Source organism: Trichechus manatus, unplaced genomic scaffold (genome assembly GCF_000243295.1).
Source record: "Trichechus manatus latirostris isolate Lorelei unplaced genomic scaffold, TriManLat1.0 scaffold00226, whole genome shotgun sequence".
Lineage (NCBI taxonomy): Eukaryota > Metazoa > Chordata > Mammalia > Sirenia > Trichechidae > Trichechus > Trichechus manatus.
The window spans coordinates 1,723,734-1,737,953 of record NW_004444162.1 but is presented as its reverse complement, the minus strand read 5'-3'; the positions used below and the strand labels follow the sequence as shown (position 1 = coordinate 1,737,953).

Below are 14,220 nucleotides of genomic sequence, written 5' to 3'. Positions count from 1 at the left end.
GGGGGGGGTGCGGGGGTAGAAAGAAAGGAAAAAAAGTAGGCACAAATATTAAGAACTAGTCAGTCCTTCTCAGAACTACCTCATACTTTTCCTTTGCATCTTTATTGAGTCAAGATACACATTAATTTTGGAAAAGTCTAAATAGGCATGTGATTTATTTTTTGTTTCCTACGGAAATAATATGATAAGCCTGGAAATGCTTTATATCTGCTATCTGAAATCTGTGGCTTTTCTGTTTTAAGTAAACATCAGGTACTTAGCTAATTAAATATGGTACTCTTAGGGTCTTGTTTATAGGAAAGTGTCAACTTTCAGGATGTTGTGTTTAAGTCTTGATAACATTACGTAGAAAATGACGGCGTGCTCTCTTTTCATAGGCTGACCTTGCAGTCACCACTGCCTGAAAATGGCTCAAAACAAAAAATGATCTAAGGGATGAAACAAGATAAGATCAAATTGATGTCATGGTGATTACACCAAATACCATTCAATCTTGGATGGAATTTACTGTTGATCCCCAGGCTTATATGCAGGTGGGAACATGTAGTTTTTATTACTCGACTGGTATAAAAGATAGGTGAGGACTTTATGAATTATAGTTACTGAGAATCACAAGAAACTAGAATCCCTCTTCAGATTCACGATCAACTGCCCTGAACACATCCTGCAAAAAGTCCAGAGGAAGGTAATATGAATGAAACAATTTTTGGGATTTTAATAAAGGAGTGACACATTTGAGCATATAGGAGTGCTTTCAGAGTCTATGCATAAATCTTAGTAAGACGAGAGAGGAGGTGTTGGCTCGTTTTCTTTTCAGCACCCATGATTAAGTTGGGAGGAATTCTGAAATACTGTGGTCTGTGATCACAGGCTAAGATATTATCTAACAGAAGGCAGAAACCAGACTTCTGCTGAGATGCTTGAATGCTTGTCAGGATTTAAAAAATTTCCTCAAGAATTGTTGGATGTCATTTGAAAGGCATTCTTTTGAGTGGCTTTCAGGGGTCAGGCGCAGGGGGTAGACATTAAGTAAGTTGTTGATAATTTTTATTATCAGTTTTTAAACGATGCATAACTATATCTTCCGGCTGTCCATTGATAGATCAGCTCATCTGTTCAGCCAAATGACAGTAACTTCTGATATCTTTTGAAGAGATGTTCTCAGGTAGACTTGAATAGGCATACTGGAATTTCCTAAACAACATTGTTTCCATTTTCTTCTTTCATAGAATGCTACAAAAATCAGAGTCAGTATTCTTTCTCTAGGTATTACTAATGACCTTTCAATCAAAAATCACTTGCCCAAGTCTGATTGGTTTGTTCCAATGGAAATCTCTGGAAATTTTGATGACCTTAGAAGGAGCCCTGGTGGCGCAAACAGTTAAGAGCTTCGCTGCTAATCAAATGGTTGTCGGTTTAAACCCACCCAGTGGCTCTGTGGGACAAAGACCTAGAGATCTGCTGCCATAAAGGTTACAGCCAAGAGAATCCCATGGGGGCAGTTCTGCTCTGTCACATGGGGTGGCTATGAGTCGAGAGCGACTTGACGGCACCTAACAACAACAGTTACAATTTAAATCGGTGCTAGTTGAAACGGCAGATGGTTGGGAAATTGAGACTAGAAAATAAAAGTACTCGTTTTGTTCCCCCTTATGAGTGTTGAGGAACAGGATTTGGGCACATGGCAAAAACCATGCGCTGCTAGTTGGTGGATCCCCTGAGAACGCAGAAGTTCCGTTTCACCCCCATAGGAACTTCTGTTTTCTAAGTGCAACAATCCTTTCTCCCCTCAAAAGTAAAATATTTTGCTTTAGAAGAGAGAAATCTTCCTAAGTTTCTGAAGAAGTCTTTTAAATAATTACTTGGCTTAACACCAATTCAATTATTCACAATTTTAGCTGTCCAAATGACATTGCAATACTTTGTTATAGTCTTGAATTTTTTTTTTTTAAGAGAATTATCAGTCACCGTTTATGAAAGTCTTATGTGTTTTCAGGGCAACTTTAACTATGGTTTTCTTAAATTTCTTTTACTTATTTCTTGCAGTAATTGAGTCAGTGAAATTTTAAGTGAGTTGTATTTATTTTTCCCGCGAAAGGGTGGCGTGTGAAAAATATTAGAAAAGCAATTGATTATGTTCCAGAACAGAGTCTCTGTTTCATTGTATAGTTCTTTTAAATGTGGGATTCAAATTTACATGAAAACTCAGAGTAAGAGCTGGAAAATAGAAGGAGCAAAATTAGAAGGTAAAGTGCATCTTGTTTAAAAGCAGATCAAGGCAATTTACTGTCACAGAGAGAAAACGTACAGGAATCGACTAGTATTTCCATAGCACCAAACTTTCTTTTTTGTGGACTGTGAATCCTAAAGTAGTTTGCAGTCACCTTATGACGCTTGCAAATTCTGGTTTTGGTGCAACATTTCAGCAGTACTCATAGTAATGTTGCACAAAGTAACCCAGTAATTCTTTGGTTCATCAGACTCAGAGATAAAGTTACAGAAATGCTCCAGGATCCTTGGTATGTTGGGGACTAAGAGAGAGAGGGCTGAGGCTAGACAAGCGGTGTAATCAAGGGCAAAATTCAGAACTGAACTGGGAAAGATAACAGTAACAGCATGATCTATGTGTGAATTAAAGTCATAAAGGAGGAAATGGGTTGACTGTGTGTTTCTGAGCTATGGGGGTAGTGCAGGTGGAAGGGCTCGTTTTAGGGTGAGATCATGGTCTTGGTGACTTTGGCAAATCCTTTTAATTCTCTGAACATGCAGTTTTCTCATCCATGAAGTAATACTTTCCTCATAGAAGTATAAAGAAAACCAAACAAGGGAATGTTATGTGAAAGCTAATGCTTCTCCCCCTCCAGCCACCCACTACCAATCAGATACTGGACCTTACAACTTGATCAATTATAAAATGCCTGTGCTATCTCTCTTTATCCAAATGAAACGGCCTTCTTAAATCTGATCCTAAGAAGGTAACATCAAATAAATGGGTAAAATAAAAAATTAGATGGGCAAGTTACATTGAAGCTTGTGCATGATAATGTTGCTCTCAAAAAAAGATATCAGCATCTTACTTAGGGGCATGTCATCTGAAAAAATTATTTAAGAAACTGATTGGAAAATATAAAGAATTGAAGGCGGTATAGTGGACTGTGGTTCAGAGCTTGGATTTTGGAATTATAAAGAGATGTTTTTCAATCTTGGCTCTGCCAGTGACTAACTTGTTACGTTACCTCCAGAATTTATTCATCTGTAAAAAGGAGAATAATACCTCGCAGGGCTATCATTAGCATTTAATGTATTTGTGTATTCAAGGTGCCCAGAAGAATATCTAGCACATTCAAGTGCCCAATTAATGGTAGGTGTCTCTTCTAAAATATATTATTACCAAATCTATTATTATAGATAACTGTGTAAAATGCCTACTCCAAAATGTTTTTACACTTTGTTGCATTTGCCCTAATAGATTAACTGAATGTATGTTATATAAATAACCCATTGCAGAGGAAAGTACAGGGAGAAAGTAGAGAGGCAAGATTATAGTTCTATATCTAAGACTTTTGAGAAGAAATTCTTGTTAAAAGAGACAGCAGTTGTTCTAGTTATCTATTGCTGCGCACCAAACTACCTGAAAAATAAACGAATAAACAACAAGTCATTATTATCTATCAAGGCTCTGTAGGTAGATTGGGCTCAGCAAGGTAATTAATTTGGGTCTCCCATGCAGTTGCCATCAGATAGTGGCTAGGGCTGGAGTTATCTGAAGGCAAGACGGGGCTGGTCATTCAGGATGGCTTCTTCACTCACGTCTCATTACTTCTTGGGCTATTTCTCGCTCTTCACGTGGCATCTCATCCTCCAGGGCCTCTGCATGTGGCTTAACCTTCTCATCCTTTGATGGTCTCAGGGTAGGTGCACTTCTTTCTTACACGGCAGCTGGCTTCCAAAAGACAAGAAGCAGAAACTGCCAGGGATATGTTCAGAACTGACCCAGTGTGACTTCTGCCCTATTCTATTTGTTTAAGAGGTCGTAGGGCCTGCCTAGATCTAATGGGATACAAAGGTAGACAATATCTTTTGATGTGGGAGTGGCAAGGTCACATTGCAGAAGAGCTTGTGGGCTGAGAGCTATTATTGTGGCCATTTTGGGAAAATACAACCTGTCAGAGCAGTAAAGACTCAGGGTTGATGAACAACAAACGGGGCTCTCTTTGAGGCTCCTCTGCTCTGTTTTTACCATAGAAAAAAGTACCTTATAAATTAAGGTACCAGGATTGATAAATCTATAATCCTGGGCTATCTATTCTATTATTGAAAGACTTTAAGCAAATGAATTTTTTTGTGTGTGCTTTACTACCTTTATTTGTGTTTGTTTAGTATTTATTTCTCCTATTCAAACTGAGAGCTCTGGTGGCACAGTGGTTAAGAGCTATAGCTGCTAACCGAAAGGTTGGCAGTTTGAATCCACCAGCTGCTCCTTGGAAACCCTTTGGGGGCAGTTCTACTCTGTCCTATAGGATTGCTATGAGTCAGAACTGACTGGATGGCAACAAGTTTGTGTCTTTACTACTTTTAAGTGAGAAAAATGATACTTGGTGTGTCAGAAGGTTGCATGAAAAAGATCTCAAATAAACATAACAAAAGATAATGTACAAATTGAAAAAGTTACAAGAAAGATTCTTATATTGTTATAATAGTGTTCTGCATAAACTTTTCTGGCCTTTGGAACTTTAACTTTTCTGTGTGATAAATCGACACTATGCAATGTTTTATTTCTGATAGTATTTATTTAAAAAATAATGTAGATTTAAAAAAATTGGTGTATTTAAAAATAACAAACATTTGAAATTCTCATTTAAAACAATATTTTATGGTGCATAGAGTTTTCACATAAATATGTCTCATTGATTTTTTGCAATATAGATTTAGTATGCAGAAAATTTTAAAAATGCTGATGTGCTAGGAACATCACAAGGGTAATAGAAGAATCAAGATTTTAATTACATAATTATGTTAGCATTGTAAAGCATCTTTGAACAACAATTAAAATGGAAACTGTACATCTTATTATAAGTCCCTTAATTTAGTCAATTAAGAAAAGAAAATACTCAAAATATGATTGTTACAAGAATGCTCAAAAAGGAATTGAAATCATTTTTATATGCTATGTGCATTATAGCAACTTTCTTCTAGATACTGACGGCTCGTCTTTCTTTTTAAAAGAAATAGTCTTAAAGTTCATCCTTTGTTCTATTCTTCTTTGTGGAAACCTCTGTTTTCATAGTGCTTTATAAGCTATGCTGTATATTTCTTTTGTCTACGGGCCCCTGTTTTCATTTCTTTTCTATTTCATCTGGAAAACCAGTTGACACTCTTAATTTTGTGGAGGCAAAAATCATTGTTCAGTGATTGGTAAACAGAAACTGCATCCCAAATACTGCTGCTGAATTAGGTGACTTCATTTGACCTTATTTTCCTTAGAATATAGGGGTACCTGGGGGATACTCTATTTGCCACCTCTACCTGCTGGGGAAATCGTGAGGACTACTGAACGAATATCAAAACAACAAAATATACATTTAGTACTATTGTGTTTCTTTTTCCATTAAGTAAGTTCTTTATTCTCATTAGTTTTTCATCTATCCTTTTTCACGCCTGCAGCCTACCAAATGTCTCAATGCCTAAATATGCTTTTATTACTGCATTTATCACTTTAACTCACAATTATTTGTCTTTGTATCTGGGGCCCTTATCGTCCTCTGAGCTCCTCAGATGGCAGGATAGCTTATTCATATTTGTATCACCCATACTTGGCACAGTGCCTGGCACGCAGCAGATACTCATTTCAAAATCCTTAAATCTCCCAGTCGTTCAATTTGAACCTTAAAAATTTGCACTTTACAACATTTGAACTCCTCCCAAACTATCTAAAATTCATCCTCTTATAAAATAGAGTAAACATCAACTATCCTTATTAATAAATGAGGGAAATTGAGGCAGATTGTGAGGATATTAACCAGTCTCTCTCCTTCCCCCTAAACCTTAAGCCATTCCTTGTCACCATCTTTGGAGAAAACTATCAGTGAACATGTAAACGGGCCTCAAGTGACTCTAGTTCCCTGAACACATGTCGAGGTAAAGATGTTTTCTTGGAAGAACTGGGGAGCCTGGAGGATTATTAAGGTTGGGTGAGTGGAGCATAGAACAATGAAAGATACTCACTGTTGTACCTGGGTTTCAGAGTACGTTACAAGAACAGGGTAGAGACCCACATACTGAAAGTAGATCACATGAGGAAGGAAAACTAGTAGCCAGAGTCACCCACAGCTGTATTTCCTGACTACTGAACCCAGACTCTTTAAATTCCTCTATCTGGAGACAGAGGTGGTTACTTGGCAGGGGGTGGAGGTGAGCCTGCAGATGAGTTTGGCAGCTTTCTCTGGGGAAGATGGAAGGATGAAGGAGTCAGGATATTATATTTTCCTTTGAGACTTTCCACCTTCAAATCTTTCATTAAGACAACTACTGAATTATCTTCTCTGGATCAGGCAGAATGCTAGTTAACAATTACAGGCCTATCCTTTGTTTAAGCAACAATTCCTGAATACCTATTTCATGATGGGAATGTGCTGGGGATTAAAGACCCTACCCGTAAGGGGTTCCTTTCATCGGTTATCATTCAGTCAAGGCTGGATTGGTTAGATGGGGCTAAGGAGGTGAAGCCTTAGATTAATCCTCTAGAAGTCAATTAGATTTAATCTGCTTCATTAACATAGAATTATGCTTCTAAACCTAGCCAGTCATCTCAAAAATGTATGTTATGAGTCAGTCAGTTGGTCTTCCTGATGTGAGAATATAGATGAATCACCCAGCTATCACCACTACTAGAAAAACAAGAAACCTCATTATCTGGCAGTGGGAGATCAATGGCAATGACTTTGCAAGTGAAAGGCAAAATGTCATATTGTTCCAAGCACTTGTAATCTTTTTGGAACGATCTTTTACACACACACACACACACACACACACACACACACACACACACACACACACAGTTATCGCTTGTGTGGTACACTGGTAGAGTGTTTACCTATTTCATGGATTACTTAATACATTATTATATATATCTCAATAAATAATATAATACAAATATATATTAAATAATAATAAATTATAGTAATAATATTCTTTTATACTTTTAAAAATGCTGCCCTTTCTTTAAGAGTCATATTATGTCACGAATCTAAATTCATGTACATAAGTAGTTTGGTATAAACTAAGGGACACCTAATTTAAACCCTGGAGCTCTTATATATACCTTTTATTAATGTTTTCTTTTGAATTCCTCTGACTTTTATATTCTAGAATAAAATGGCTCCTTCCTGTTGCATATTTAATACTTACAGACTCACACATTAGCCAGCTACAAATTACATAGCTAAGTGAGAATATACTGTCTCTAATGAATTTATTATCTGAAAATATTTTATTTTAATGAACATTTATTCTAACTTGTCATTCAAGGGCTATCTTACTCGTCACTGTGAATGACAGCTCTACATTAGCAACTTTTGATAGATATTATTATTACTGTTTTACGATCTCAGTTCAACCTTGTAATTGTACTGAGCATCTACTGTGAGCAAGGCCTTTTGCTAGGGTGGTGGTGGATTAGAGGGGCAGAGTCTCTGCCCCTGGTGGCGCAGTGGTTAAGAGCTCAGCTGCTATCAAAAGGTCAGCAGTTTGAATCCACCAGCTGCTCATCGGAAGCTCTATGGGGCAGTTCTACTCAGTCCTATAGAGTCGCTATGGGTTGGAATCAAATCAACGCCAACGAGTTTAGTCTCTGCCCTTAAGAAGTGTTCAGATGGATGGAGAGACAGATATACTCATCATAACTGGCCAGAGTTTAGGACAATCTGTGGGACTTGATCTAATAATTATAAGCAAAATGGGAGGTGAGTGCAGTGGAGAGAGTTGCTCGTTCTGGCTTTGGAGATGGATGAGGCCTTCACAGTGGAGCTTGCAGTTGGGTAGCTCCTTAATGACTCTGAGGTAGATAGGCTGGGAAGGGACAGAAAGGTCTTTCAGGCTGAGGTGAGAAAACACTTGTTTTCTTGGACTCATATTATTCTGGTGTAGTGGGTGGCAGGAGGTAAGGGCATTTGAGTAGGCATTGAGATGTAGGGTCTTCTGCAGGGCAGACATTTTTAATATTGATGAAGCCCAATTTATCATTTTTTTCATTTTATGGATCATGCTTTTGCTGTCAAGTCTAAAAATGCTTTACTTAGAGCTAGGTCCTGCAAATATTTTCCCATTTTTTTCTAAAAAATTATAGTTTTACATTTTACATTTAAGTTTATCAGCCATTTTGAGTTATTTTTTGTGTAATGTGTGAGGTTTAGGATTGTTTCATTTTTTTTTTTTGTCTATGGATGTCCAATTGCTACAGCCTCATTTATTGAGAAGGCTATCTTTCCTTCATTCAACTGCTTTGCACCTTTGTCAAAAATCAGTTGGATATATTTGTGTGGGTCTATTTCTGGGTTCTCTATTCTATTCCATTGGTCTATGTATTTATTCCTCTGCTAATACCACATTATCTTGATTGCTGTAACTAGAGAGTTAGCCTTAACACAGGTTAGAGAGTTTCCTTCCACTTTGTTTTTAAAATTGTTTTAGTTATTTTAGATCCTTTGCCTTTCAATGTGAATATTAGCATACGCTTGTTTATGTCTACAAAAAACCTTGCCAGGATTTTGATAAGCATTTCGTTAAACTTATAGATCGATTGGGAGAGAATTGACATCTTTACTATGTTGAGTCTTCCAATCCATGAGTATGCTATGCCTTTCCATTGATTTAGTTCTTTGATTTCATTCGTCAGCTTTCTGTAATTTTCAGTATATGGGTCCTGTACATATTTTGCTGAATTTGTTCCTAAGTATTTTATTTTTTATGGAGCAATTGTAAATGGTATTGTGTTTTTGATATGTTTTCACTGGTTTGTTTTTAGTATATAGAAATGCAATTGTTTTGGGTGTTGATTTGTGTCATGCAACCTTGCTAAACTTATTGTTAGTTCTAGGAGTTTTTTTTTTTTTTTTTGTAGATTTCTTGGGGATTTTTACATAGATGATCATGTCATCTGCAAATAGGAATTGTTTTATTTCTTCCTTTCCAATCTCTGTGCCTTTTGTTTCTTTTTCTTACCATACTGTGCTGACTAGAACTTCCAGTACTATGTTGAATAAGAGTGGTGAGGGTGGACATCTTTTCTATCCTCCTGATCTTAGGGAGAAAGCATTCAGTCTTTCACCATTAAGTATGATGTTAGTTGTAGGGTTTTTTGTAGAAGTTCTTTATTAAGTTGAGAAAGTTTGCTTGATTTCTCGTTTGCTGAGAGATTTTATCACGAATGGGTGTTGTTGTTAGGTGTAGTTGAGTCTAGTTCGACTCATAGTGACCCCATGTGACAGAGTAGAACTGCTCCATAGGGTTTCCTAGCTGTAATCTTTATGAGAGCAGATTGCCAGGTCATTCTCCTATGGAGCTGATGGGTGAGTTTGAACCGCCAACCTTTCAGTTAGCAGCTGAGCACTTAACAGTTCGCACCACATGGGTGTTGGAAGTCATCAAATGTTTTTCTGTGTCAATTAATATAATCGTATGCTTTTTCTTCTTTTATCTTTTTGATAATGGTGCATTACATTAATTGATTTTTGAATTTTGAACTAGTGTTGCTTATCTTGCATTAATTCCAGTTGGTTGTGGTGTATAATTTTTTATACATTACTGGGTTCAATTTGTTAATATTTTGCTGAAGATTTTTGCATCTAAGTTCATGAGAGATATTGGTTTGTACTTTCTTTTTTGTACTATCTTTGTCTGATTTTGGTGTGGGGTGATCCTGGCCTCATAAACTGAGTGGGGAAATGTTCCTTCCATTTGTATTTTCTAAGAGATTGTGTGAAATTGGTCTGAATTGTCTTTTTATTGGTAATTGATGCTCTGTTCCACTTATCTCTCATGGTTTAAGCATAAGCAAGCCAAAGCGCTTTCCTTTAAAAAATGCGGACTAGCTCTTACCCTTCTTATCTTACATGAGATTTTTCTAGGATGTGTGGGGATACAATCCGATTCCTTGCCTCTCCATTCTCAGATGCAAAGGTCCAATGCCTGGATATGGTCAGTCACTCAGCTGACCTTGGATAGCCTGGCCTCATGTATTCAAAATGCTGAGGTAAATCTGCATCTACAGGTGTAAGTCAAGAAGTTCATTTATCAAAACTTTGATCAACATTCTCTGGTCTCTACCCCTGCTACCTTGTCGGGTCGGCATTTACTATCGCACATTGTCAATGAGACTTAGAGCTCATCTACCACCAGTGAATAAAAAACAGGAGAGACATTGTATTTTCCTTCCTTCTGTCTCCATTTTGGAAATGGGAGGGATGGGCTCAGATGCTTATGTATCGTATCTTATATCATATCTATCTACACTCATATATAATATATATATTTGATATTATCCAGCTTAATTTCCTTGTTGAGCCTTCTTAACAAGATGATATATTTAAAGAGAAAATTTATTGTTGTTATCATTCAGCCAAATCCAACTGGTTTACATGAAGAACGGGAAGATTCAATTTCCTACTTCCTTCCTAAAGACAGATGGCCAGGGAATTTTTTTTTTTTTTTAATTTACATGGCTTTAGAGTGTGTTGAGTTCTGGGTGGTTCAAATGATTAATGTGCTCAGCTATTAACCAAAAGGTTGGCAGTTCAAATTCACCCAGAGACACCTTGGGAGAAAGTCCTGGTGATCTGCTTCCAAAAGGTTACAGCCTTTGAAAACCCTATGGAGCACAGTTCTACTCTGACAAACATGGCATCACCACCATGAGTTGGAGCCGACTCGATGGTGATGGGTATATTGGGGAGCTGAAAGGAGAAGGATCAAGACAGTGATCACTATTATTAGTAGTAATATTAAAGCTACTGGTTGTTGTTATGACTGGTAATCCATTTTTAGATTAACTTTCTTTTTTCCTCCATGTCTGTTTTGCAGGAGAGCCATGGATTACTACAGGAAAAACGCAGTTGTCATTCTGGCCACATTGTCTGTGTTTCTGCATCTCCTCCATTCCTTTCCTGATGGAGAGTTTACAATGCAGGGTTCGTGACCAAACCTGGTTTGCAGTAATAAAAACAACAGACATTGCTAGATGTACATCAATAACTTCATTAATTACATTTCTATCTCCTTTTCAAATGTGATAATAAATCTGTGCCTGCTGGATACATATCTAGGCACTTGTAGACTGTGAATATAAAATTAAATTAGGTTCAGAAAACGTACAGTGAGTGATATCTCATACGTCCATTTAAATAGCAGCTTGTACATTTTCATCTGAAATAGATTCCTTATTACTCTTTATCTGAGTTTTACAAGCAGAAAATGCCTTTTATTCAGTTGCCTCATTTTTTTACATTTCTCCCAAAAGACTTGAGAAGACTTTAACATTCCCTTTGTAGATGAATTTTCACATCACTTAACAAGTGAGAAAAACAAAACCATTTTATGCAGTAAATTTGTTTTGCTGTATTGTTTGAAAGAAAATCTCATATAGTAGCTGGTGTAATTCCATCTGCCGTGAAATTGTAAACCACTATTGGTTAGGGTTTTTCTCTAGCTAAGTGGTAATATTGTAATCCCAAGTCCCAAGTGCAGCTGCCAGATCTAATATCAGGTTCCCTGCACACACTGAGCATTCTTAATTCTGACATATTTTTCTCTGTCAATATTTGGAATTTCTATGGGGAAAAACAATAGCACAAACAAACGGGGAGAATATTTTGCCTCTGAGCAAAATTCTTCTCTCAGATGAGCACGGTGTTTTCCTCTGTCAAGTTTTGTGTTCCCTACAGGCATACTAATAACATTGGGATAGAGAATCCATGCTTGAGGAGAGAGAAACTACCACAACTGTGATTTCCCATGCATATCTGCAAACACTGTTTTCCATGTAAATAACTGTAAAAAATACAAATAGATTTATGTATGAAGATGAACCTATAGCAAAAAAGTATTTGTTTTCCATGGAAAAAAGAACATTTACCACCCTATACATAAGGAAATATTCATTATGAATATTTCTTTTTGAATCCTCTTTGGCTTATTTTGATCTTTGCCTTTTTAATGATAGGTTGCCCAGAATGCAAGCTAAAGGAAAACAAATACTTCTCTAAGCTGGGTGCCCCAATTTATCAATGCATGGGCTGCTGTTTCTCCAGAGCGTATCCCACTCCAGCGAGATCCAAGAAGACAATGTTGGTTCCAAAGAACATCACCTCAGAGGCCACATGCTGTGTGGCCAAAGCATTTACCAAGGTGAGAACTTAAACGATCCCAGTAGCTTTCAAACAGCCTAATCAGAGAAATGCCCGCAGAGTGCATCCGTGGGTTTTAATGCCAAAGGTGACCCATCCTTTGATGGGCATTTATATAGGGAGGGGCTGTATTTGTCCCTTTTAAGTAATAGAGTCTGCAGTCTTGTGGGTACAGGCTGGATTTATTCAGACTGAAGACAACGGGGTGGAGGTGAAGAGGGGAAGGTTGGGAGAGACTACACCATGTTTACACAATACAAACCTAGCCTTTTAGAGGGAAAATAACAGCTGAAACGGAGAGTATTTAAATGCAGTAAGCATCTGCTTAGTTCATCTGGCTACATACAGATATTTTGCATACATATGTATTTAATTTTGCGTATGTATATATTTTTCCTTCCTCTTTAGGCCACAGTAATGGGAAATGCCAAAGTGGAAAACCACACGGAGTGCCACTGCAGCACCTGCTATTATCACAAGTCTTAAATATTTTGCCGCGCTGTGTTGATGGCTGCTGATTTCCTGGAATGGAAGATTAAGTTGCTCTGTGTTTATTGCTTTGTGAAATAAAACCCTCCCTTTTCCTTCCCTTACCACTTTTGACACGCTTCAAGGATATACTGCAGCTTTATTGCCTTTCTCCTTATCCTACAGTATAATCAGCAGTCTAACTCTTTTCATTTGGAATAAAATACAGCTTTTAGCATGACCATAAAAAGCTGGTTCCATTGGAAATAAAGTCTTTTAAATCATCATTCAATCATTGAATCATACTTTCTTCTTAAAGGCTTAAAGCCAGTTGTTTTAATGGGATTAATTGTTGGGACTGAGTCAGTGGATGAGTTGGGGTCACATGCACTCAGTGACCTGACACTGGAGACATTGGTTCTCATCAACCCTTCTAGAAACAAACAGTGAATCCTTCCAGCCATGATCAAGACATCAGATGATCCTTTGGGGTGAAGGAAGAAAATATGAGAGCTTCTATTCATTACATAGATTATACAATTTATAAGTAAATAATCATGCATATGTTGGGGATGTTTGGTCAGTAAATTCTCACTGGTAGAAAAGTTCAATTGCGGAAAAATTTGGAGAACACTGCTCTAGGGTTTGGGAAAAAGAGAAGCCTTCCTTGCCTGAAGTTTCTATCCACTTGGGTTATGTCTGGCTAAAAGAAAGTGCATCTTATTAGTTGCTGCAAACCCGGCTGTAAGTGATTGGTGAATAAGGAAAGAACATCATTGTCCTCAAATAAAACTGGGCTCACTTCGAACTTCTGGAGGCATCAGATCTTACATCCCACATTCAGGTCTAGACGGGAATGAATAAGCGATGAGCAAAGTATTTGTTGAGCACTCACTGTGTGCTAGGTGGAGCGGAAGGACTTTTACTAAGTTACTAAGTCTGTCTCACAACTTCCTCCTCAACAAGGAAGTCTGTCAGTAATTTAACTAGGAGCCATTGTCTATGGGCTGTAGGGTGAGTTTAAGGGATCCAGGATCTGGTGTGTCTAGGGAATGTAGCGGAGCACTGGCTAAGCCAAGGAAATGAGACACAGAGTAGACATGGGGGTAGTGAGAGCTGTCCTCTGTAGTAAGATGTAAGATTTCAGAGCCTGGTCTTAGCACTCTACCTTGTGTTCTCAGGAGCAAGCAATGTATTTTAACACTTACGTGGGTTTTTCCAAGCCTAGTGAATCCATGAGTACTCCTACCTGGCTGTATTAGTTTCCTATTGCTGCTGGAACAAATTACCTCAAACTTCATGGCTTAAAATAGCACTAATTTATTATTTTACACTTCTGGAGGTCAGAAGCCCA

General features: G+C 37.5%; 1 protein-coding gene across 1 annotated transcript; it reads left to right on the top strand.

Moving 5' to 3' along the window:
* Positions 1 to 265: 265 nt before the first annotated feature.
* Positions 266 to 13,039, top strand: CGA (glycoprotein hormones, alpha polypeptide). The gene is made up of 4 exons (XM_004388978.2): positions 266 to 685; positions 11,077 to 11,183; positions 12,215 to 12,399; positions 12,807 to 13,039. Exons 2-4 carry the CDS (start codon positions 11,084 to 11,086, stop codon positions 12,882 to 12,884), a joined length of 363 nt encoding a protein of 120 aa, XP_004389035.1. The 5' UTR covers positions 266 to 685; positions 11,077 to 11,083; the 3' UTR covers positions 12,885 to 13,039.
* The last annotated feature ends 1,181 nt before the right edge of the window (positions 13,040 to 14,220 follow it).